The sequence below is a fragment of the Pseudonaja textilis genome, chromosome 2 (assembly GCF_049901715.1).
Source record: "Pseudonaja textilis isolate UNSWEBS1 chromosome 2, rPseTex1.2, whole genome shotgun sequence".
Taxonomy (NCBI): domain Eukaryota; kingdom Metazoa; phylum Chordata; class Lepidosauria; order Squamata; family Elapidae; genus Pseudonaja; species Pseudonaja textilis.
The window spans coordinates 232,264,178-232,290,915 of NC_141991.1; the positions used below are offsets into that span (position 1 = coordinate 232,264,178).

Here is a 26,738-nt window from a genome sequence, read left to right on the forward strand (position 1 = left end):
AGATGTATGCTCTGTGCAGACTGTGGCAGTCTTGGCAGCAGAGAGGCTTTTTTCAGCCTTATATCTTTTGCTTGGCAGGCTAGCTCTGCAAAATGGGTTAGCTGACAGGATTTTAAAGTCCCTATTGAAAAACTTAAAAAAATCTTCTTCTAAAGCAAATTTTAAAGTGGCGTTGCTGCAATCCTATGCCTACATTTGGACCAAAGTACAACCTCTTCGTGTTTGTTGACCAAATCAGTTGATCCTTTTTTGGTGCTACCTCCAAATGTTTAACTATTTTCAAAGAATAGAGGTTTGCACACATTCAACAAAGTCCATACATGAGTCTATAGAAATAAAGAGGTGTGTCTCTATATGTCAAGAACAGAAAACTGAAGAAATTTAAAGAAGGGATTGGTGATCTTTTATGAACTGGTTCAGGTATCTAAATTTTCCTGTTTCAGACCAGGTGTTGTTATGCTTGGATCCTTTTTCTCTCTGCTGCTTTCATTCCACTGAGGATCATAAACACATCAGATGAATAGAATTTAGCCCTGTAAAGAAAAACCAGGACTAGGATTCAAAGTGCCCTTTTAGATGACTTTCAATTGTGGCCTGGGCCCACTTTATTGAATGGCTTCCCTGGGTGATATTGATCTGTTATGAACATTAGAATGCTGCCTCAGTATCTCTTTCCTCTGCTTGCCCTTATAATGAGACAGAGATCTTTAATAGATAAGATATAACATATACTGCACATCCCTCTATGTCAGCAGTGACTGTATTCAGAAGTATCCATCGTATATATGACTATACAGGATAGGGCTGTGAATTAGATGATCACCTCAGAGTTAAAATCCCCTTTATTTTCTATGGTCTTGGCTTTAAACACGATCTGCAAGCATCTGACTTACATTTAGTGTATAGGACAAAAAAAGAGGCTAAAACTACAATGCAGAGTTTAAGGCTTAAAATTTTCTGATTATCTCAGTCTTTGTTTGAAGTCTGACTTCTGCAGATGTACACCACCTCCTCTATTCTTTCATTCAGTAGTTCTTTGTAGATATTAAAAACAAAATATAATGCGTAGCTTGCATCTTATAAGCTGTTAAGTCAAGATTGTGTGAGAAGAGAGCTCATTGCAGAGTATAATTGCATGGAGAGACATAGCAAGAGCAGCATTGTAGTGGAAAAGTTTGCTGTGGTGGAGCACGTCATAACCAGGCACTAAGAAGAATCTCCCCAAAAATCTGTCTTGTTGAGGCAGCTCTATATTTACACCCAGAGGATTTGGCAGTCTTGTGAACAAAGAACTGGAGAAAATGAGTAGAAATAATTACACATTACTCATTTTTTTGTCAGATCTTCTACAACTATTTAATGGTGGTTCCAAAAACCCTTTTAAGTTTGCTGGCTGTGATGTTTTTAGAAGGCAAATGTTTCTCTTCTTGGAAATATATTAAATGGAGCCATGGTACTTTTTGAAAAAGGCATGTAGCAGAATGAGGGTTGCATTTCAACTTCCAATGAAAAATGTCTTGGATCAAAAGCCAGGAATAATATACTTAGTATATTTGTAGCAAAAATTGTATAATTATGGGTGAAAGGTTACCTATCTTACCTAAACACATCTTGATGTAACCTGTGGATGGTCATGAACTACGGTAGGTCATTTTAAATTAATAGAAGAACTTTTAAATGTAGCCTGTAGATACAACATCATGTAATATAATTAAATACAATATAAATTACTACCTTTGGAATAGGGTAGAGAAATGGCTCTGTTGTAAATTTATAAACAAGTCATTTGTCTCCATCCTTTTGCTTAGGGCCAGCAAGCTGAGAAATGCCTTGGCACTGTTGTCTCCATGACCAGCATCTTTCAAACTCCCACTTCGCTGTGACCACTTAACCCCTCATACTCCTGCTCCTCCCCTGCAATTGGCAGCAGTCCAAAAGCTTGCACAATATTCATGAGAAAAAAAAAAGAATCCACTGGAAACATCCCAATTGCTGAACAAACTGAAATCTAACTCTTGGTTCCACCTCAGTGTATTATTTATACAGTTTATATGCCACTCCAGATTTAAAAGATTCTAACATACTGAATCATTAGCTACCTAATACTTGTAATAATCTCCACCCAGAAATGCCAATAGAATCCAATTAACAGCTTCTGAAAGACAGTGGAACTTATTGGTAACATGAATATAGGATTGCAAATTACTTGTTGCAAATAAAGGAAACTAACATTATAGAATCTTGTCAGTTTAATGTACGGTTTAACAGTTTAATATTAAAAAAAAATTTGAAGTTCTAGGATGAGTTTGCAAACTTTATAATCTACAAATGGGCATAAATGTCATATAGCTTTTGGAATAGGGAATAAAAATACTTTGCATTTCCCTCAATATAGAGATTTGATCTCAGAGGAAGTCTGGTCATCCTGCCTCCTGCCACTCTCCATCTTCAGGGCTTTTATGATGGAAAGTCCCAGAAAGTGATGTGCCCTGAGAAATCACAAATATGCTGGACCCAACTCCAACCCTATCCAACCTGAGAAGACTCTCATATCATGTAATTTGCCTCAGTCATAGATGTATTTAGAATTTATTTTATTTCATCATTAATCACATTTTTTTAACATCTGAAGAGAGACAGTGAAGCAAATACCGTTTCTTCTTTATTTCTGCCCGGAGCCTGGCAAAACAGAGCAACTTAGTGCCCCTAACATATGGAAATAAAACCCATGAATAAACATTAAAGCCACGTTTCCTGTTTTGCCATCTCAGTTGTTCAGAGTACTGCTTTATGAAACCATTTCTACTTCAGGGAGGTTCAAATACCACATTTTAATCATTCATTCAATTTTGACATATTGGCAAGTTGGATGAAATCCTACCAGCTACCACCTAGCTCCCAGGCATTCAACCCGTTTTGTGTACGAACCACAGGTTTCTAAACGACTGTCTTAAGGTTCCACCTTTTCTCCCACTCATGACCACATATACCACCTTCCCTCCTACATGTGTAATGTCGCTCTGCCAACTACAGCAATTGCTTGTGTATGGAAACCATTTTAACCAAGCAAAGCATTTTTCAATGTCTTCAGTGGAATTCCTAAATTGGAAAAAAGGATGAATGCCAGGATATATTGCCAGTCTGCTTTTTTTAGAGCATCAGAATAACTCCTGGCTGTAGTTCTCATTGGAACTAAATGGTTTACATTAGTGTAACGGTCACAGTCACAAAAAAGGTCTAGAGACTGTTTGGCTTGGAACACTACTATGCAATTTTACTATGTTGAACTTCATACCTGCCTTGGTGTCAAAACTCCTGCATTCATCTTTGAAGAATATGCCTGCAGAATGCCTTAAACTTCAATCATATAAATATTTCAGAAAGTCAGACCAAGTACAGCTTAAATCTATGAAAAACTTACCTGGTTAAAAATTGCTCCATATGGCATTAAATTTCAGTCTTTTTATAGCAGAATGACACAGATGAGTACCAAAAGGGTGATGTAATCACTAGTTTCAGAAACCTAAATCTGTGAATGTGTATTCATTCAGATCTAATGTTTCTAACAGGCAGGAAACTTTTCATGTTTATCTTTGGAAGCACACATGCGACTTGCAGTTCAGTTCATAATATATGTGACTTTACATAATGATTTGCTTCTGTTAGTATTTTTCATGTCCAGGACACCATATAATTATTTGTTGAACAGTTATAGTATATGAGGATAAATTATTTGCTAACATCTTAGTGTTCCTCCCTTATGGATATTAAGGAACTAGGTCTGAAAGGTCGGTTCTAGGCAAATATTGCTTGGGAAGAAGGAGCACTTTTGTGCCTATTCTGAAAGGAGAAAAGTGGAAGCCTCTTTAGAAAATGCCATGTCCTGCTCTGGTCATTACTGCTATTGTTTTGTGATTAATATTGCTATACTCTAAGAACTTTTAGACACCTCAGAATACTTGTAAGATGTTTTTTCACAATGATTGTCAAAGAAATGATTGTGGCATTGACTAATCTTATTCAGAAAAGACAACCATAATAACACCTGTAGCTTATTATTGAACACCGCATCACTTTGAATTAAAAAATGAGCAATATTTTATACATACATATATAGGCTGATAGGATGTCTGTAAAAATGTTAAGTACAATACTGAATATGAAGAAACAGCACTCAAGTTGTCTTTATGCTTATCTTAGCAAGGCCTTCTGCAATGCCGATACTATATCCATTACGTGATTGTATTTTCTACAAAAAAATGTTTAATTTTTGACAGATCTTCCATTCTCTTGCTGAAAGTGTGCTTTTTCGATTTTAGCTTTATCTTCAGGCCAGAATGAAAAATGACTGGGCAAGACTTTTGCGTCCTACAGTCCAGTTTGGACTTGTTGCTTCATCCATTTACGTGGGCCTCTCCCGTATTTCTGATTATAAACATCACTGGAGCGATGTATTGACTGGACTCATCCAGGGAGCACTGGTAGCAACCCTTATTGTAAGTCTGTACCATTTTTTTCCTATCATTTGATCAATTCCATTTTCAAATAAGCTAATTTGACTTAATACTTTCGGGGGTTCCCCCCTCCCGAAATAAATCACAAAGGGGCTTACATATATTTAAAGTGCCAGTTTTGTGTGTCATAGGTTCACTGCAGTGTGGAAAATATGACATGAAGTTTTGCATTTGCCAATACTGGAGAACAAAGCAGCCCTTTACCACATTTCACTATCCCACATATTGGTCTTTCCCCCCTACTTGCTCTGTAAATCAATTGTTGGGTGTCTACCACCACTTCTAGAGAAAGTCTTCCAGTTCAAGTGTACCCAGTGGCTTCTGAAGGACAGTAACAATAATGTAAGCACTGTTCTATCTGCTGATGGGTAATACCAACTATTGTGTTCCTACAGGTTGTGTATGTCTCAGATTTCTTCAAGGAGAGAGGGCGTACATTTAAACAGAAGGAGGAAGAAGATTCACATACAACTCTACATGAGACGCCTACCAATGGAAATCACTACGGCAGTAATCACCAGCCATGATATGTTCAAGAGCTATTATCCTGTGGAATCTCCTGCTATTTAAAAGGAAAATTTCACAAATATTTCTTGTCTAATGTAAAAAACAAATAAATGCCTTTTGAAGGGACTGCTGCTGCTATACCTCTTAAGTGCTCACTTTATATGTATATAGTTAACAACAATGTATCTAAAAAACTCCAATTTCTATTGGTTCAAGCTTATGCTTATAAACACAATATCCTGACTATTTTTTAATTAAAATAATGTATAACACTTATTACAAACAGCAATGGGAATACATTCAAAATAAAAATCTGTCTTGCTTGGGAAGAGGAAGCACTGGTCATTTTAGTGGCTCTTGGAGTAACTGCTGCAGAATGAAGGCTGTTCAGACACCACAGTCATCCTATAGATAAAGACTTGCAGCAAACACAATGTCTCTCTTGATTTTTGTAATTCCTGTTGAGAATAAAAAAGAAAAGAATATATCCACGGTTAATGGCATAGCTGTAGTTGGATACTACTTGCTCATGCTAATGAGATGTAGTAAAATGAAACTAAAATCCAGTGCTGAATTTTCAAAATATCTTATTTTTTTCCCAATTTCCACCTCAAGATACTATTGTGCAGCTATTTTGACTGTTAGGAAAACATTAGTAGACTCCTAGGTTAACCCCCCCCCCTTTTTTTTTTTCAACCTCAGCAACAGCAGATTATAACAGGCATGTTCAGTTTAAATGGAATACTTTGGCTTGTCGCCAAGCAATTTTAAACTGCTTGTAAATATATTTTACATTTAAAGATGCACGTATTTATATAATATTGTACATACAAACCTTCTGCAAATTTGTTTTCCAGTTCTGTATTTCCAATGGCCTTTGCTGCTTGGCACATCTGTCTAAGCAATTCTTCTAGCCTCCTCATACATCGAATTATGCTACCTGAATGAGGAAATGTACATAGACAGAAATGGTAAAGTAGTCATTTTCAAAGTCAATTATGTTAAAGCAGTCATTTTCTACAAAGAAACAAGCCCTTTCTGTGAGCCCTTTCTATGAAGCAGGACTGTTGCCTCTAATATGGGTTTTTTTTTTTTTGTGGAGCTTTATGTAAAATCAAGCTCGCTCATTCAATTTTCTTCATCTGAAGCAAAAAGAATATAACAAAAAGTTTAAAAATGGCTCTGAAATCCAGAGATTATTTCTTTTATGTACTTTGTGGTCTTTGGGGCATTTCAAGACACCCCTCAATCTGTGCTTTGGGAAGGAAATACAAGAAACTTCATGTATTATATTTTAGCCTTAGCATATGCTATAGATTTATTGTGAATGCAGGTTATTTAAAAGAACCCAGAATCTACCTATCCTCCCTCCTGTATATTTTTATATTCTGCAATGACACCTATGAAAGGTATATGTCTTGCTTCAAACATTCTGGAAAACATTCAAATGAATATTAGAGCTAGAACTGGAAAAGTAATCTAGGGAGTATAGATTAAGGCAGGGAATAGATATTTTTGCTATTGATGACAATTTGAAGAAATGAGGCCCATATAATGAACAATTTCATCAATTCAAAAGATTAAATTTAATTGCCTTATTGCAAATCTAGCAACTCTTTTAAAAAGTCATCCGGAGTCAGTTATCAAAAGGAAATAAATCTGAGCCACAACAGCTTGGAACGCTGAGTTCTTCTACAGTTTAAGCAAACTTATTTTGAGAAATAATAATTTTTATATCAAAGGATATCAAAATCAAAGGATGTAAAAAGCTATAAAGAATTCTCACATCTAGAGAACCTTTACGGTCATATAAAAAAAGTGTTACATCGAGTCAGGCAACAAATAAATTCCATGTGCCAAGATATTCAGTGAGCATATGTGCTCACTGAACCCGCCGCTTGTATTTTCCCACCTTCTCTCCAAACTGACAATATATCACTAAAACTTTACTTCAGTGTATTTTGCTATGACTGAGAAAAGTGCCTTTCAGTATTACTGCTCACTTTTGGAAGCATTTTTGTTTGCTTATCTGATATATGGAAATAAATATTTGCAATTTACATGGAGTTAACAAAAAAAAGTAATGCTGCTATTGTCAGTGCCTTGGTTATGTTTTACATAATTTTCTACCTTAGTGAATAATGCTATTGTGGGCCGCTTAATCAAATTTAATCATCCCACCTTGTCCAGTGTTGAACCACAAGAAATCTAGCTCATTGTGCAATTCTGGTCTCCCGTTTAAAAAACAACAATTTGCTTACTGGAAAACCTTTTATCGCATGGAGAATGAAAGAGGACACTTTTATATCGCATTTATAAATGCAACTGTTCACAAATTTGCCTGCCTGCTTCACTGCAATCAATAAAATGCATATGTAACAAAAGTAACTCCAGGCCTCTTTTTATTTTTCCTCCCTTGGCATCCCTGATCCTCCCAATAATGGCATAGTGGTGGGCGGAAGATGGACATAATGGAAGATTACTTCTATCTAGTCTCATTTTTTCCTGATTTATAAAGAGGTCGTAGATGCTCACAACCTCATAAAAAACATTACTTTTTTTCCTTGGAATAATGGCTTAAACAGCTCACAACTTCTTTTGAATTTACAGAAACTTAGGGATCCCTTAGTATTTTAAGGAAATACTCTCATTAATTCTCAAAAATTAAAATGTTATAACTACTCTTGTTTGTGAGTAAAGCAAAGTCTTCTCTCTCTCCCTCACACACACACACACGTCAACCTGAGAAAAGGGGGCCTCAAACAAGCACATGAACAAGAAAGGAAGCAACCCTTTGGTGCAGTTACACCAAATTTCAGTCCATAGTCAGAGAATTTATTTCTAAATCACATTTACCAAATATATAGAACTTGTGTTTTATCACTCTGCAAAGCCCCTTTGGATGTCAGTTATTTTTGCAAAGAAACCCTTTGACATTTACTCTGGCTGCAATTGCTTTCAAAGCAACTGTTGCTACAGCAAACAATATTACATTCAATATTTGCTAACGCCTGGGTAGGGGGTGGGGAAAAGTAAAGAATATCTAGTTTTTATACAATCAAACAAGGTTTTAAAAACTAAATGGCCAATACTGCAGTTTATTTGTTTATTCATTCAATTTATGTTCTGCTTTTCTAGTGAGCATTTAAGCCAATTCACAATTTAAAAAATGTTTAAAACCAAATATTTAGTTACCCTGCAGTAAATACCTTTAAGTTCAATGTAGAAACTTCTAAAGTTGAATGAAGGAGGCAGGACAGGCAGTATCACACATTTCTCAGAACCCTCAGGCAGAAATTTCAATGGAAGCCCAAAGGTTTTTCAGCCACAATCATTCCATTTGATTGTTCTATGATTGGCGATTCTCCCTCTACTCCAGGGATTCAAACTCGCAGCCTGCATGCATCATGTGCTGGCCCCGCTCCCACCCGGTTTAGCAAAGGGGAAAAAAGTCCCAATACATCATGTGACAATGCTGTGTTGCCGTGAGTTTGACACCCATGCTCTACCCCTACCAAGAAACTATGGTTTGCTGGGTGTATTCAGTACAAATGCCATAATACATAGTTTTTTTAAAAAAGAAAATACCCATGAAAATTTGTAATGGAATTGGGAAAAGAGCAACTAATTTGGTGTTTTTCAATGTGAAAGCCAATTTCTCCCTCCTAAAGGAACTGGGGAAAAATAATGTATCATTTATTAGGACACAATGCCATGTTATCTGATCCTTCGTTGGACGTTCTTCCTTTCTTAAGAATAATTACCAAAGTGAAAAAGACACGGTAGAACCACAACTATTTACAAACTAAAGTATTTGAGTCTTTAATTTTTAACTCCAGCAACAAAATAAACGCACATACCTTCAAAGACATCTGTCATTTTACATATATGAGCAAATGTAGCTCCATTGGCCCATGTGTATACCACATCCATCAGGTTTGGTCTGAACAAACTGAGATAGTTTTCCTCATCAACTTCCAATTTAGCTTCTGCTGAAACTTTGGCAATTCTTTTCGCACATTCCTTAAAAACGAAAACCCATTTTATTTAAATCAGCAAACCAAACACAGAAATAATTGTCTTTAAGCCCACATAACAGTCATGGTTTAATTTCTATTCTTGAAGGAGAAATAAAATGTATGTCTTACACATTTCTTTTATGTTCTAAATAAAGTAATTATTTGAATATAATTACTTAATGTAAAAATAGCTTCTGCTTCATAGAGGGAAATCTGTATGCTGGCACAGGCTAAAGCAGAGCTCACATTAATTGGATAAAATTGGGATTCCCAAATGATACTCCTTGAGGCATCAATCAGATTGTAGATATTACTGTATAGTTCCTATCATGTTTTTTTAAACATATATTTTTAAAGTGAAATGTCAATTTCTAGCCTTATCTTTAACTTCAAAACTCTTAAGAAAATAAAAATGAATCAAAGGAACAGATTGGAAGTCATAACAGAGTATCCTTGCCAGTTTCCCTCTGTCAAATGAATGAAACTAGATATATCCATCCAATCCATGACAGCCATATTATGAGAGCTCCCAGCATTTCAAATGTAGAGTATTCCTGAGATAAATTCTTCCAAATCATGTTATCCAATCAAATTCAACAAAACTTGTTGCTCCATAGGAAAAAAATGGCTTCCAAGGCTGACACAATTTTAAATTATGCTGGAAGATTTATAATTAAGTGAAACTCATAACTTTAAGACAGTTTGGACCTCAGAAGTTTGATTAACATTGCAATTGTGATATAAGATGCAAGACAAGAAAAGCAGACAAATTTATACAGTCTTCTAATGTAAACAGATGCATTTTTCTCATTAGAAAAACACACTTGCCAATTTACGTTTAAGCTTTCAATCTGAATTTTGTAGTACATTTTATACTAAGTAAAAGCTCCATGCATTAGAATAACTTATGCATAAGTAATGAACTGAAAAACATTTACCTGCATTTGTCGGAGAGGACCTGCCAACTGTTCAGTTAGTTTGGGCATTTCACTAGACTGAAAAAAACACATCAACAACTTCTATATATTCTACAAATTTAAAATTCATGTAACTACCACATAAAACCTTAAGTGGAATCAAAGACACTTCACAGACTGTGGTCATCACACTTTTAATATCTTGATAAAGCTTCCTTGCCAACACTGTTATCTCTGACATATGCTCTGTAACCAAAATTAATTTCGTTCTCTTGACTTTTCTTGCAGAATTATTTCCATATTTATTAAGTGATCAGATCAACAAATTTCCTCTCTTCCTACGGAGAAGGAATGGTCAGGGTTGTTTGGAGAGCTGAAGAGACTCTCGCCAGCCTCCCTCCCCTGTCATTTCCTTTTCTTCCACTCCCCATCACCCCTATAGGAATTTACTCCATGCATCTGATGAAGTGAGCCATGAAAGTGCCTGTGTTCATTTCTTTGGCATTATAGCGTATGCAAGTTCAATTGCAGAAACTGGGTGGCTCATAAAAAAGTACATCATAAAAACACTATGAAACCAAAATAATAAAAATGCACACTAAATCCACATAAATATAATTTTTAAAAAACACAGTCATCATGACATCACATTCTCATGGGTTATCTACAGGATGACAAGTACTATTTTTGTTCCATCTGCAAGATTGAAGTATGACTTCATTTTATTTAGATAGAACCTTTTCTTTCAAAGTCTTCAGTGGCTAAACTCACCTCCCATCTTTTTAGTAACCTACTCTAAAAAGAACGATGGAAATCAACTGGACGTTGCTTAGAACATTTGAATCAAAGGAGGTTTCCTTGCACAGCTTCCTCCTTCAAAATGATAGGCACTACCTGCCTATTTAAGCAGCATTAATCATTCAATATATTATTTCTTTCTCTGGCAGCTTTAACTATGGCACATAGCTGAGTTTATACTACAGAGGACTCTAATTCATTTATTTGAACTCCACAGGTTCAAAAGAATCCCACATAACATCATTAGACACTAGTGCCGTCGTACGTGTCAAGTTCCGAGTGAATTCTCAATGAATTTTGTAAACCTATCTGTGCAGTCTTGAAGCAATTCTTCCTTACTGTCACTCCTCAAAGGGGACAAGTTTGCTGAATAACCAACTGCAGGAACAATAAGGGCAGAGAAGGAAGCCAACATAGTGTGCCCTACTGCTATTTTATGGAAGCTCATGCTAATTTCCTCCTGGTATTCTCTATCAATACTCTAAGCATCTTTTCATGTCCTCAAATTCCTGTTTATCACGATATAATAAACCTAGTAGGTCTTAGAAGTGTCACAAATCCCTTCATTTTTAATTTGTTTTGTTGTAACACATTAGCATGGGCACTTCTGTGGAAAAGATAACTTACATTTTCTTGAAATACAAAGCAGCTTAATAAAGCAGTTGCTTGTTCTGCAGATAAATCATTGAAAAGCCCATTGAACATCATTTCTGTCAGCAAAAGCTCATCTGCACTAGAAGAGATTCAATTAATGGCAACATTAGTAATTTATATGTTTAAAATCAATGTTTAAAAAGTCACTCTGCCTTCTTCCAAAACTGATAGAGGAAAAAGACATTTAAGAGTTCAGATGTCATACATGTTGGGTGTGACAGCTCTTGGAAATTTATCTAGTAGAAAAGAGTAAATGATACAATGTTTTCTGAACTGAGAGTCAACTTATTTTGTTGGTGATTTAGTTAAAATAGTCATATGTGTTTTGACTAAACAAAGTAAACAATCTTAGCTTAGGTAGGGAGATAAGAGCTAGTCTTAGCGTACTAAACTTTGAGTAAGCTTTGGGGAAACTGCTGACTCCTCCAAGACTTACTATTGCCGAAGGATTACATATTGACCCAGTAATAGCTTTTTCCAGTGATAACTTCTACTAGTGGAAACAGGTGGGGCAATTTTCAGCAATTCAATAACAGTTGTTGTAAGCTTCCCAGAGTCACTTGGGTATAGGAAATTTAATAAATTCACGCTTCCTCCTCAGAATAACTGAAAGATTGCTCAACCTCGTCCTGTTTTACCCCAATTTTATATTAACTTGTATTCAGTAATACCCAGAATATTCTGCTACTCAAAAGATTTTATGTTAAGGGAATTATTTGTATTTATAATATTTGCTGCATAAATTAAGATGGGAATTTAAAAGTGGAACCTCTATGACTTAATTATTTAGGATAAGGGTAAAATAAGTTTAGAATGAGCTTAGGAATTCTGATGCACAGCATACTAAGAAGAACTGTGACTGTCTTTGAACAAGAACTCTGTTCTTTCATATCGAAAAACATTTTTGAAAATCGTTTCAAATGCTTGTTAACTGGCAGAGGACAGAGGATATATAGTTCGCTTGAGTAATATAAGCTAAATTAAACGCTCACAGAACCCATTGAGCAGTCCTTTTGAACTCTATTATTTAACAAACCAAATATATCTGTATGAATAGGTTCTTCTAAATGGTACGGTATCATAGAACACCAACATAAAGGCAAAGTAGAGAAAAACTTTCAGAACAACACAACTGTCCATTTGTTGATTCTTTTACATCATCATCATCTTCATCTTACCTGCTGATTTCACAAGCAACTCGTCCTTTCATCTCTATGACATCTGAAGAGGTTGCAAAGCCCAATCTTCTAAGAACACGTTTACGACATTTGAGCTCATCCATTTGTAAAACAGTCCTTGCTTTTTTCAATTCCCGTTTAGCTGCCTTTATGTCTACAGCAATCTACGTTCACGCAGACATTTTAACAGAAATAAGAAACAAAGACAACTTTATGCCACAGGCCACATTAATACTTGCAAACCCACGATAATCCCTTTTTATAAATGAGAAAGCAGAAGTCAAATGTTTCGTTAAATTATATGCCAAAATGGATTTGAATAAACATATCTAATTGACATACTGTGTTTCTCATATAATAAGGCTGGGTCTTATTTTTTTTTGAGCCCCGAAAAAATGGCTAGGCCATCTTTTCGGGGGTGACTTAATTCCACCCCCTTGCATCTTTGGGCAGGCGGCGACTTGGATGTTGACCTCGGTGTTGGTGGGGCACTTCGTATCGGGGTCAATGCAGGCAGCACCATATCCGGGTGTGCAACAAAAATACTTCCTAAAGGCAAGCCCCCCCACCATTCCGCATGTTTTAATATAGGCCTTAATTTGGGGAGAGGGGCTTAATTTCATTTCATGCCTATAAAAACATGCGGGGGGGGGCGTATTGTTGGAGAAACAGGGTACTTTGTCATTGCTTGAAAGATTTATTGTCAGAAAGTAAACTGGTCCGTTACAGACAGTCAGGAGATATACCAAAATGGCTCAAGACACACACTTGCCAACTCACAAAACAGATATCAAAAGCAACATTCATTTTTACTCTGTCAGTTATGTATTTGTCCGCGAGGCAAAGTCCTAACTAAGAGGCCAAAAGTTTCCACTATTTTTTCTCTCCTCAGGAAAATTGACCATGGTGGCTGTGGATGATCACAACAAAAGAGAGCACATAAGTTGAGGAACATTACAAGATATAGGAGAGTGCCAATTTAAAGGTATTAGGAAAGAAAGGTAGCTTTTCCAATAAAAATCTCAAATCGCTTTCTAATTGGCTATTATATTTGTAAAACAAAATCTACTGAAATTTTAATTATGAAAATACTTTTCAGTAGGAATTACCCTTATGAGCTTTTTTGGGGGGAGGAGGGTGAAGCTATCTCCTATCTGCCTCAAGTTTGTTCCTTACCTGTGTTTTTCTTTCACAAAGTTTGTATACAGTTTCCAAATTAGAATCATTGTGAAGTGGATGAGAATACATCCTATGTTCAAAGGCTTCTATTTTTTGGATTACTTTTTTCAGACCTGGATCTTTAATGCCCATGTCATCAATAGGATCCAGCAAAGGAACTCCATCAGGAAACCGTTTCTGCACTTCCTTTAAGAAAAATTTAAAAAACAAACCCTTAAAACATTTCTTCACTGCGATATTTATATAGCCGATACTTGAGAACAGATAACAAAGTGGCAAAGAAATTAACCTGAAAAAGAAATCTTCAGACCAAATATTTATTTGATTTTTAAACTATTTCAATCATGAGGGTCCTCTTGGGAGTTTTACAAGAAGAAAACATCCACAACAATTCAAAGATAAAAAAAAATGTAAGTCGTATCTAAAATTGTCTTAAAAGTGGAGAAAACAAGCATTTCCTTGGCACTACCCTTTGCAATCAAAAAGGCTCTCCAGAAAAAACTGTATTTCAATCTGCTTCTGAAAGCCAAAAAGATCACAGCAACCCTGATCTTGGCTAGTAAATTATTCCACCAAAAGAAGGTTATTATGGAGGCTTCTCATTATAGTTTCAACTTCTCTAATATCCTGGCAGTAGGAGACACCTAAAGAGGTTTTCCCAACTTGCTTCTCTAGGAAGGATGGATTCTAGTTGATGGAGGTAGCTGTGCAGATATTTTAGTGCCTTACAGGTTAACATCAAACTTTAAACTGAACCTGGATATTACTGCTGTCAATGTGCTCAGAGCCCCATAAGGTGTGGATGGGATTTAGTACTTTGCACCATCTGCAACTTTTGAATGTTCTTTAAAGGCAGCCCCATTTAGAGCGCACTGCAGTAGTCCAATCAGGTGGTGAGAACAGCATTTGTTATTTGGGCTAGGCACTTTGTAAGCATTTACTAAATCCACTCAATTGTTAATTTTTATTATTTCCTTATTCCTCAAAAACAGAACACACACACACACACATTCATACATCACACACACACACATTCATACCTCATACATACACACGCTTTACCTGTATTGATTTCAATACACTCTGTCTGTTATCAAGAGGCCTCAAGTCTTTGGGTATATAGAGTCGAACGCTGCTGATGGCTGACAGAAGATGCACCAGGACAGGAACAACCTACTCAGACAGACAAGTGATCAAGTAAACTAAAAATGTACTTGATTAATCTTCAAACTATTAAAGAGATTATATTTTATGCAACATATTCTGAGCACAGTACCATACTTTCATTTTGTTATACAATATCTATATGGAGAATATGGATTATTTCTGTAATAAATCTGTTCAAATTTTGCTTTATGTAAATTTGCTTTATTTTGCTGCATTTAAAATTGAACTCTCTCTTGAAAATGCTTAACTTATTGAGATTAAAAAAAATAAACTCACAAATTGGAGTTCTCAAAATTTCTAATCAGTTTTTTTTTAAAAAAAAAATCTTTCTGTCAGCCTTCAAAACTAAATAAGGAAAATTCAGGAACAAGGAACAAATGCATTCTGTCTGTGTGTGTGTTTGTAGGCACACAAACACTTTATGTATATCTACCCCCACACAGATTGAACTGCATTAATCCCCGGTTTTATTAGAATTCAATGATCTGCATCATACTGTGCAATTGTTTAACTAGAATTCAGCACCACCAGATGTGGCAATAGTAACAATTTAGACAGTTTACAAATATTACACATTTATAAATGAGCAGGTTATCAAACACGCTTATAGCTGTTTTAGAAGACTTTCATATTGACTGAAAATGAGATAAACAGAATATTGAATGGCAAATCTGGTATTTAACAGTGAAACCCAACATAAATTTGAATAATCTTGCAGTGAGGATGTAACTTTAGTGGAAGTTATAGCCAAATAATTCTACACCAGTTCTTAATCTATGCATGACCTTCTTTCCCAAGAGAGTTTAAAGCCAGGAAAATGCAACTGTAGGTATAGACTAATGTTCAACAACCTAACAAATATTAAATATTAGTTGCTTTATCCTGAGGTAAAATTGGAATGAAATAGTTGTAAATAGGCATATTTATATTATGCTATTATTATTTCCACTAATAAGAAAACCATTCAACATTGGAAAATCAACATCTGTTCAATCTATCAGATCTCAGATTTGTCTTTAATGTAAGGTTTAAAATTTAATTTTAATTTAGTGTGCACACCGATGAAAACAATTTTCATCTCCTGTACATAAAGGAAAAATGCATCTCTTATGAGTCTAATTTTGGAGTTAAACCTTAATTTTCTATCATTACTTTGGAAGAAGCTATTGTTATCTATATTAAAGGCAAGAAGGAAGAATCATTTACTGAAAAAAACAAATATAAGCAAATTGTTTCTGAGAGCTCTCCCCCCTCCCCTCCCCCCCGCCCTTTCTCTCTCTCAGCTAAAACTGATGTCATCCAGCAAAAGAGGGACCTTGTGTCCTTTGTTTTTGGCAACAATTTGTACACAGAGAGAAAATATTGTGTTATCCCAAAGTTTGCAGACAGTGCCTTTGACATACAAACTCTATTTTCAGTAAAAGACAACCCATCACCTGCATCTCCCCTTTCTCGTCAGGTTTTGCGGGCTTTGCGGCTTCAGTTGCAGAATTTTTCAGGCTGTCTTTACTACAGTGTAGGAGGACTTCAGCAATATAGAGGGGATCCAGTTCACCAGAATTAAGCTGCCAGATTAGTAAAAGATCAGAAAAAGCATGGAGTTATTCTTCAATACTAAGCAAATACGAAATTATGAGGCTTCCTGTACCATAGTGGTTCTTTAGGAGGGGAAAAGGGTAAAAAGTTGAACACATCCTATATCCGTGATGACGAACCTATGGCACGCATACCAGAAGTGGCACGCAGAGCCATTGTTGCTGGCACATGAGCTGTCGCCCCAGCTCAGTTCCACTGTGCATGCGCGTGCACCTCCCACCAGCTGATTTTCTGTTATCTGCCGTGCATGCACGAGGGCCGGGATGCATGGGGGCACACGGGGTCACATGTGCATGTGCAGGGGTCGCACGTGCATGGGAAGCGCGGGGGGAGGTGTTGTGCGTGCATTGCATTATGGCTGCGCGCATGCACTCACTTTTGGTACGCAACGACAAAAAGGTTAGCCATCACTGTCCTATATGAACAATATAAACATACTGTATTTCCCTTTACAATGAAACGGTTTATGCACAATTAAAAACGTTTATGAAAAATTTCATCTGTTTTCAGCAATGGACAGGAGCTTGATTTTTAAAATATGGCTTTGAATTCTTGGCTTCTTAAAAATCTTTTCTATAATTCATAGTTGTTCAAACTATACAACATGTGATCTTTCTCCTTCCATCATTCTTCTGGCAAAAGGGAGGATTCCATCCAAAGTGGGAAGCAAAGTAAGACTTACTCGTAAGATACATCCAGAATTTGATGAAAGACATGCTATTTTCAATTAATAATAATGCCACTATTAAATTTGCAATTGGGACAATTGCCATATAGTTTCTTTATTAGATTTCTAAGAACCAGCAAGAATCAGGAGCAAAACATAACCTTAATTTTAAAGAACGCGGTGCCCTAGCACCCATTCCTAGCCTAGGAATTGTTTCCATATTACAATTGAACTATGCTTACACATTTTTCTCTTTAATATTCCAAGTTCCCACCTTTCTATAACTGAATTTTGTCCTAAAATAACTTGTTGCTCCTGTTAACTGCAAGTCATAAATAATTTTTTGTATTTCTAAACTGATTGGTCAAAAAGGGAAACAGGACGCTCAACTAGATTAAGATTTTGGCCTGATCCAGGAGAGATCTTATGTCTTGATAAATAATAACCGGTAGGGAATTTGTCATAAAACAGTAATTTTCTTATTGACATCTACTATGCCATTAACACATTATTCTTGCCAGTTGGATAAAAGAGCACTAAGAGCCTTAATTGAACAAAGTGCTTCTAAGATAAAATTCTTCAATTTGTAGGGAACCACTAACTGTTAAGATAATTCTTTGTGATAGTATATATTTTGATGATAGCCAAATTAGATGATAGGACTGAAATACACTGCTAAAAAAAAATAAAAGGAACACTTAAACAACACAATGTAACTCCCAAGTCAATCACACTTCTGTGAAATCAAACTGTCCACTTAGGTAGCAACACTGATTGACAATCAATTTCACATGCTGTTGTGCAAATGGAATAGACAACAGGTGAAAAGCATAGGCAGTTAGCAAGACATCCCCAATAAAGGAGTGGTTCTGCAGATGGTGACCACAGAGCACTTCTCAGTTCCTATGCTTTCTGGCTGATGGTTTGGTCACTTTTGAATGCTGGCAGTGCTTTCACTCTAGTGGTAGCATGAGACGGAGTCTACAACCCACACAAGTGGCTCAGGTAGTGCAGCTCATCCAAGATGGCACATCAATGGGAGCTATGGCAAGAAGGTTTGCTGTGTCTGTCAGCATAGTGTCCAGAGCATGGAGGCGCGACAAGGAGACAGGCGAGTACATCAGGAGACGTGGAGGAGGCCGTAGGAGGGCAACAACCCAGTATCAGGACTGCTACCTCCACCTTTGTGCAAGGAGGGACAGGAGGAGCACTGCCAGAGCCCTGCAAAATGACCTCCAGCAGGCTACAAATGTGCATGTGGCTGCTCAAATGGTCAGAAACAGACTCCATGAAGGTAGTATGAGGGCCCGACTTCCACAGGTGGGGGTTGTGCTTACAGCCCAACACTGTGCAAAACGTTTGGCATTTGCCAGAGAACACCAAGATTGGCAAATTTGCCACTGGCGCCCTGTGCTCTTCACAGATGAAAGCAGGTTCACACTGAGCACATGTGACAGACATGACAGGGTCTGGAGACGCCATGGAGAACATTCTGCTGCCTGCAACATCCTCCAGCATGATCAGTTTGGCAGTGGGTCAGTAATGGTGTGTGTTGGCATTTCTTTAGGGGGCCACACAGCCCTCCATGTGCTCACCAGAGGTAGCCTGACTGCCATTAGGTATCGAGATGAGATCCTCAGACCCCTTGTGAGACCATATGCTGGTGCGGTTGGCCCTGGGTTCCTCCTAATGCAAGACAATGCTAGACCTCATGTGGCTGGAGTGTGTCAGCAGTTCCTGCAAGACGAAGGCATTGATGCTATAGACTGGCCCACCCGTTCCTCAGACCTGAATCCAATTGAGCACATCTGGGACATCATGTCTTGCTCCATCTACCAAGGCCACGTTGCACCATAGACTGTCCAGGAGTTGGCGGATGTTTTAGTGCAGGTGTGGGAGGAGATCCCTCAGGAGACCATCCGCCACCTCATCAGGAGCATGCCCAGGCATTGTAGGGAGGTCATACAGGCACGTGGAGGCCACACACACTACTGAGCCTCATTTTGACTTGTTTTAAGGACATTACATCAAAGTTGGATCAGCCTGTAGTGTTTTTTTCTACTTTAATTTTGCGTGTAACTCCAAATCCAGACCTCCATGGGTTGCTAAATTTGATTTCCATTGATATTTTTTGTGTGATTTTGTTGTCAGCACATTCAACTATGTAATGAACAAAGTATTTAATAAGAATATTTCATTCATTCAGATCTAGGATGTCTTATTTTTGTGTTCCCTTTATTTTTTTGAGCAGTGTATGACAATCATGGCCTACTAAGGTTAAAAAGATTTGAATATGAGGGCAGAGTATTTAAAAAAAGATTTTTTGGAAGACACTGTACAGATTTCCTATTTTATCATAGGTTTCTATGAAATGTCCAGATATAAGCAGAAGCATATGTTTTATTTTACTATTATATTACCAAATAATCCAAGTATTTATTCATAAAAATAGCTGTGAATGAGACCATCCTATTCCATTCATGATACATATAGCAACTGTTTTAATTTTGATTTCAAAACCTGTATTTACTCATGTTATCTTGAACTGCATTCAGAATGCAATCCATATGTGCAAAAGCAGCTAGAAGCCAACTATTTTCAACTGCTGTTTACCCAAACTTGGAACAGAGTAACATATGCATCAAATACTCCATGGAAATATGAAGAAGCCAGTATTGGATCACATCTCTGCTATCTGTTGCATTCTCAATGGATAGCAAAGTAGGTCATTTAGAATACTCTCAAAGGAGTTTTATCGCTTTCTATTAAAATAATAGATTATGTGCATAGACTAAAAGCAAAATATGCAAATGCAAAACAACTTTGACTGCATTACAGCATAGAAACATGGATTTTCCACCACTACCACTAGACTTTGCACCTTTGATAATTCTTTCCCAAACACTTTGAATTCCAACTTTCCCAAAAAGAAAAAAAAAATTTTTGCAGTACTTTTAGTAGTTCTGGTACTCTTCATAAGTACCATCCAAAACAGCTAATGGGATAGAGTTGTAACCTGATGTAATCAGCTAACTGAACTGTAACTGTTAGAACAATGTGTTAGGGTTATAAATACTCCTATAATAAAATAAAATGCAGTTAGGGATCTGTAAGTGTTCTGTATTCAGATAGTTCCTTGCATAGGACAGCCAATTCAGACAGTCTGTGTCCAGCTCAAAGCACATGCCTTCAACATTTATACTGATATATTTATTCAGCATTGAGGAAAATCATTTTATCTTACCTTCACATTGGATTTCTTGGAAAAATTAACCACCACTCCCCAACCAAAGTCATCATCTTCATTTTTTACCTGAGAATAGATATTAAACTTGTATATTATTTTGAATAAGGGAATGCTTTTTATAAAGTAGTTAGATAAAATAATGCTCACAAAAAAGAGAGTTGGAAAAGATATCAGGCATATTTTGTGTTGTGAAAGTAAAATATAAAATCAAAAATATAATGAGAACAGCAAGAATAACAAGAAAAACTTTAAAATAATTTAACGACTAAATTTAAGAGCTGTTTCTTCATGCACTTCTAATAGTATGGAGCGAAGTCAGAGTATTTCCATCTAACTCCATCCCAATGGATTGCACTGATACTAGATGAGCTGTTTGCCTTTCCACTGGATCCTGAAGGAAAAGGAACTGCTATTGAACACCTTTTTGCCAAATGCTCCTATAAGCTGATTTCTAAATCAGTGTTTCCAGTCATAATTTACAAATAATATTAGAAAATACTGGTTTTTATTATCAAAAGGTAACAAATTAAACTGAAACCACCTATTAGAAAACTGAAAACAAAATGAATTCCATATATATATGTGTGTGTGTGTGTGTGTGTGTGTGTGTGTGTGTGTGTGTATCTTTGGTTGTTCGGGTTTTCTCCGCGTAAGATTCGAAGTATCTAGGCAACGTTTCGATGAAGTCTCATTCATCATCTTCAGGCTTCTGTCTCCGGCTCTCTGCTTCTCAGAGTGATGTGAGATTGCAGCTGCTTCTTCCTTTTAACTGCTAGTGGGGGTGGGACTTGATTGGGTGGGGGCTTAGCTGTGTTCTGATTGGGTGGGGGTGTGTTCTCATTGGTAGGGTTTTGGCTGTGTTCTGATTGGTTGGGGGTTGGCCGTGTTCTGATTGGTTGGAGGCGTGTTCTGTTCAGGTGGGGGCTTGGTTGTGCTCAGGTTAGTCTTAGTTGCTGGGGGATTTGAGTTGGTACCCGCGAGAACCTCAGAAAATATAATATATATATATATATATATATATATATATATATATATATATATATATATATATATATATATCCCTAGAACATGCATTAAAAATAATATTAAATCAGGAGAATAAGCAAACACAAGTTATTCAATTACTGATCCTTAATAGACATGTGCCTTTCTGGTGGATCTCTAAAATATTTTCCATTGTACAATAAAACACACACACTATGGGTAGATTTGTTATACTGAATTTCTGATGTTTGGGGATTATTTATTGATACTAAATATAAATTTATTTTAATGGAATCACACTTTAAATTAACTGTCCAAATTGTGAGAATGTTTAGTCATGCCTAACTTCCGTTCTACATAATCTGATATGTTTCTTGTAACTATGATGGATCTATGGCATATACTGAATGTTTCATTAATTAAGGGTTAAAGTTACAAACATAGTCCCTTAATATATGAAATCACTATGTTGAAGAACAGCAGTATTTAAAACTTGACTCTGTTATTGGAAAGTACACGTTTTAAAAATGCAGATGATTACTATTAGTAACTTACTTTTACTAGTCTTCCAGGTTGTAAAAATGGCAGGCAGTACTTTGGCTTATGAATATATTCCTCTATTTCTTTACCCAGTTTAGCAAGTTGCTGTCTAATTTTATAATAGATGATCACATTTTCTTCATTTGGAATTTCAATCTCATTATACTGTTGTTCCAAATTATTAACTTCTGAAAATACATATTGTAAAACAAATTGTTATATGAAGGATCCAATATTGTAATGAATTATGACTCTGATTTTTCCCACAAAAAGCACTATGTTCTCATAGAAAAAAATCTGCAGGACTTAGAGACTTTGTTATCTCTCCCATATCCTTGTCAACATGTCCCAGAACATTAGGAATTTCGTATGTTTTATGCTGGCTTAACTGCCAAGCGAGAACAGAACAGGACTTACGTTTATGAGAATGTGTAGAGTGGTTGTCCCCAAACAATAGTTTTTGTTACAGTATATTTGATTCTTATTTCTGAAGACCAGTTTGCACACTGTATTGTTAAAATCTTCTTGATATTAACATTTATGTGTTTTAACATAAAAGGTTGCAAGGAACATTGGTATATTTGTCCAAAATGTTCAGGAGAGTTAGTGGTAAATTTCAGCTTGTTAGTATGCCTTAAAAAGACTCCAATAATGTAAGAATGTTGTGCTTTCTATTAATTCTCATATTTTCAAAACAGCAAAATCCAATCAATTTTCACTTGAAGTTTTGCTCAAAGGATCTCAATTAGGAGATTCCAAGCATATAATAGGCGAATATGTGACTCTTATATATTGCTGAAATTCTGCTGTGCTGGAGCTCTTTCCCAAAAGTTTCATGCCTACATATCAGAATAGGTTATGTAATGGCCAGACTCTGTAAGATAATATTACCATTATCTTAGCTGAAACTATAAAGCAATCAGAGCTAACGTCTGTCCTATTTCAGCTCAGCAATTTTCCCCAGAAACTAATTCTGCAGACCCCACAAGAGATTTTTTTTAAAAAAAAAATTCATTAAAAATGTATAAGACACAACATAATGGTTTAGAGTGGTTTTCAAATTACATTAAAAATGCACATATAAAAAACCAGAATAAAACAAAGCAAACAAAAAACACAAAAGCAAAAATTACTGGAAAAATTATGCATATTTGACCTTCTGACCTGGAGAGACCTGTATAATTAAGAAGAGGCCTTGCTTTGTTCCAGTAGTAGTTTATTCAATTATATGAGTCTTGCCACAGAGAGAGCTGAATTGGTTGTTATTAAACAAATCCATGGGGAGGCCCATAAATGGTGCCCTAAATGTGTGGGATAGACTATATAGCTACTCCCAACCTCAAAAACCTGCATGGAAAATCTTATTTGAAACAGTGGGCCATCTGTACTTTAGCGTTTATGTTTTATTCAAAGAAAGGAAATAAGAAACTACTGAGTATTCTCCAGTTCTGTGGGAACAGCCATTGTGCTAAATTGCAGTTTTGTAATAGGATAACAATTGCAGCAGAGAACACTGTGGAAGTAAACACTTTAGCATAATTGTACATCAACTTTCAAACTATTAGGTATTGTTAAAAACTTACTTTCAACTACTCCTGGAATAGCTCTGTAATGCTGAAACTGGTAAAAAGATTTTTCTAACATGTATTCTGGATTAATTTCTTCTACACGCAGCAAATTTAGTACCATGTTGTAGGTCAAATGGAAAGCACTGTTTAAAGGATCAGCAGATCCCTAGAAAGAAAAATAAGATTAGCAAAATTAGGTAGCATAAGGAATTAGAATCATAAAAGATTTTATCTGAGGAAAGAAGTTATCTCCCTATTTTAAATAATACCTGGATGAATACAATTTGTGCCTAGTAAGAACTCTGCCAAACATTTCAGGATGTCATATTAATTCCAAAGTAGATCTAACAGGCAAACCTGCATACATAGAGAATCCTCTCAACATGGAAGATGCAAATTCCATAGATTCCCCTCTCCCTCTCTAACCCTCTCCGCAATGACACAGACCATAAGTATGAAAAACATGTTGATTAAAAAAACGTAAGAAATTATTTTTGCTGTTATTCCTGAAAGCCATCAATATTGTATTCCTCAGGCTTTTTGTCCTAGCAGGCAATATTTTTTTTGTCTAGAATCTGTTTAGAAGGTAGTAGAAAGTAATTTCCTTAGTGACAGTGGGGTTGTCCTCAATCTCTTTGGGAAGCTGAAGTACCAATAGGCCCAGAAGGGAGAAGCATGATGATTTAGAACCACATTCTCTTTAGGAGCCTGTACCTACATTTCTATTGCTAGATTGCAGTGCTTTCAGGCTCTTCAGTACTGAACATGAAATCTATACAGCCTAACTCAGGGGTCTTCAAACTTGACAGCTTTAAGACTTGTGGACTTCAACTCCCAGAATTCCTCCTCCAGTCATGTTAGCTCAGGAATTCTGGGAGTTGAAGTCCACAAGTCTTAAACTTGCCAAGTCTGAAGACCCTTGGCCTAACTCATAAGCAATCCCTGTTTTAGAGATACAAGAGAAAAAAATGCCATCTTGCCTAGCCCCTACAAAGCCTCTTAGAAGAAGCTGCCTCAAAAAATGTCACATATCATTAATAATATCTGGAGGTTAGGGGGTGGGTGAGGATTCACAAAGTTGTATTTTCTCTGATGGCTCTATTTTTTCTAAGCAGTTAAATGTAGAGAATTATTATTGGAGGAGGGAAAAATGGATCTTATGGTTCCTGCAAAATTATTTTCACATAACACTTTAGCTTTCTGACCAAGAAGGCCCATAAAATTCAAGCCACCAACCACTTCCTAACATTTTTACATTTTGCCTCAAGCCCCATAAGAGGTCTTAAAGGTTTTGTCAGGAAATAAATACCAGCTTTCTTAGACTGAAAACCATGAGCTGAAAGGAAATCCCAATGACAGACGCAATGGCATTCTTTTAAATAGGACTTACACGGTCAATGCTTCAAGGCAACAGAACCCATCTCCCAAGCTGTGTGATCTTATGGTCCAAACAATCCCTATAGCAGTTTCCTAGATATCTGGTGTCAGTCTATCAAGATGTTAACACATTGTCTAAAGTGACAGGTTTTAGACCAGACTCAATGCATTTTGGGGGGCCACGAAAGAGCACCTCTGTCACATGCAGACTCCAATGACAGAAATTAAAGGCAGATGTTAAGCTCTGATAGTAAAAACCATCCAGGAAGAAAGATTCATGTGAATCATTCTTTAGATTTATTGTCAACAAGGTATCAAATGTATACACAGAATCTTGAAAACTGACTAAGCCAAAATCCTAGCACTTATTAAGGAATTCATTGACAGGGTATCTGAAAGGCATGTGAACCCTTTTTTGCCAGAATCCAAAACGTTATGGGCTAGTTATCATTTTCCAGATAGACTGACCCTGAAAACACATCTGCTTATTGTTAAGGGTGTTTTGAAATACTGCCATTTCTTTTCCAGTCCCAGAAACATTTCCAGAGATTATCTTTATAGCAGCTATGTTAGATGAAGTCCTGGTCAAAACTAAAGTAAAAAAGAGCAGCTTCCTGTTAGTATCAAGCTACCAGTGAAAACAGCAACAGACCCAGCAGCAGCCAAGGAATTATCATTTTTCTGTCACACCATGGTAGCCTAAAGCAGAAGTGGAGAACTATGGCTCCTCCTTTATGACTTCTAAACTTCAACTCCCAGAATTCCTGAGCCATGCTGGCTCAGGAATTCTGGGAGTTGAAGTCCACAGGTCATAAAGGACCCACCGTTTCCCACCCCTGTAGTAAAGCATTCATCTTTCAAGATCCCAGTAGTATGGGGCCATCTTTGTCTACCTTCCTAGCACTGGATCCTCACTATATTAAAAAAGGTGCTCTGTGTAGACAGATCTACTCTTGCCGGGAAGCAAAAATTGTGAGAATTGATCAGATCAGTGTCAAACAACAAATATATCATGGACCTGATCAATTAGCCCATAACACAGAGCTGTGTGGACATAGGTTCACTCAAGCATCTGCAATGAGAACATACAAAAGTCAAACATGAAGAGCTCGAGGCCCTATGCAATTCTTTAAATGGCAGATGCTGCATGAGTGATTCTCAAAGTGTTTTCCTGAAATACCAGAGATCCCAAGTGGCTCACCTCAGACACCCTATATTAACTGGGCACAGACTATTTTCTATCTGTGCAAAAAGAGTGAGTTGGTAAGAGTCTTCTTCCCATTTCAGTGCTCATGTTAACAAGTCAGATAAAATCCTAATTTTATCTAACTTGCCGATATAACACTGACTCCTTAAAAAAGCAACACTATAAAAATCTCTACAATGTCACTATAGACAAAGGAAGTGATCGCAAGCATAAGAACATACTGCTTTTCATTCTTGAAATTGGGATTCTCAATATTTTGCAAGACGCTTTCTTATAATATAAAATTAGCTGTCTGGAATTCATTTTTTTTTTTTTTACAAAATGGTTTAAAGAAAACCATCAGGACACTAAATACTGTACCATTGCTGAATGCCAAGTCATCCTCTCTGCCAGGTTTTTCATGCTGGCAGGTCACATCCTTTGACAAACTGAAGTCTGTTAAGTTTTTCAAAGCCTGCCCACACATGCAATGTTTGGAAACATATGCAGATGAGTTAATGTAAAAGCAGGCAAAGCTGCAATTAGGTCTGGGAGTTCAACTGATATTTATACTGGGAGCCTCTACAGTAGCACGGATTCCAGCTTTTTTGAAGACTTGTGCCTCCATCTTGCAATAAAT

General features: G+C 36.5%; 2 protein-coding genes across 7 annotated transcripts in view; one reads left to right on the forward strand and one right to left on the reverse strand.

Annotated features, from left to right (window-relative positions):
- The window catches only part of PLPP1 (phospholipid phosphatase 1), an 82,255-nt gene extending 74,846 nt beyond the window's left edge, over positions 1-7,409 (forward strand). For all 5 annotated transcript variants that reach the window (XM_087927295.1, XM_026716696.2, XM_087927296.1 and 2 more), the window contains 2 exons: positions 4,320-4,496; positions 4,910-7,409. In XM_087927295.1, the coding sequence (XP_087783421.1) occupies positions 4,320-4,496; positions 4,910-5,041 (309 nt within the window). In that variant the 3' untranslated portion in view covers positions 5,042-7,409. The remainder of the gene's footprint in view (positions 1-4,319; positions 4,497-4,909) is intronic.
- The window catches only part of MTREX (Mtr4 exosome RNA helicase), a 37,013-nt gene continuing 15,533 nt past the window's right edge, over positions 5,259-26,738 (reverse strand). The window contains exons 16-27 of one of the 2 annotated variants that reach the window (XM_026716682.2): positions 23,551-23,701; positions 21,983-22,155; positions 20,441-20,509; positions 16,370-16,498; positions 14,829-14,939; positions 13,764-13,952; positions 12,588-12,751; positions 11,383-11,488; positions 9,979-10,035; positions 8,882-9,044; positions 5,857-5,961; positions 5,259-5,479 (exon numbers count right to left, since the gene is read on the reverse strand). In XM_026716682.2, the coding sequence (XP_026572467.1) occupies positions 5,427-5,479; positions 5,857-5,961; positions 8,882-9,044; positions 9,979-10,035; positions 11,383-11,488; positions 12,588-12,751; positions 13,764-13,952; positions 14,829-14,939; positions 16,370-16,498; positions 20,441-20,509; positions 21,983-22,155; positions 23,551-23,701 (1,470 nt within the window). In that variant the 3' untranslated portion in view covers positions 5,259-5,426. Of the gene's footprint in view, positions 5,480-5,788; positions 5,962-8,881; positions 9,045-9,978; positions 10,036-11,382; positions 11,489-12,587; positions 12,752-13,763; positions 13,953-14,828; positions 14,940-16,369; positions 16,499-20,440; positions 20,510-21,982; positions 22,156-23,550; positions 23,702-26,738 lie in introns of those variants that run through there. The other variant, XM_026716674.2, reaches the window with a different exon arrangement.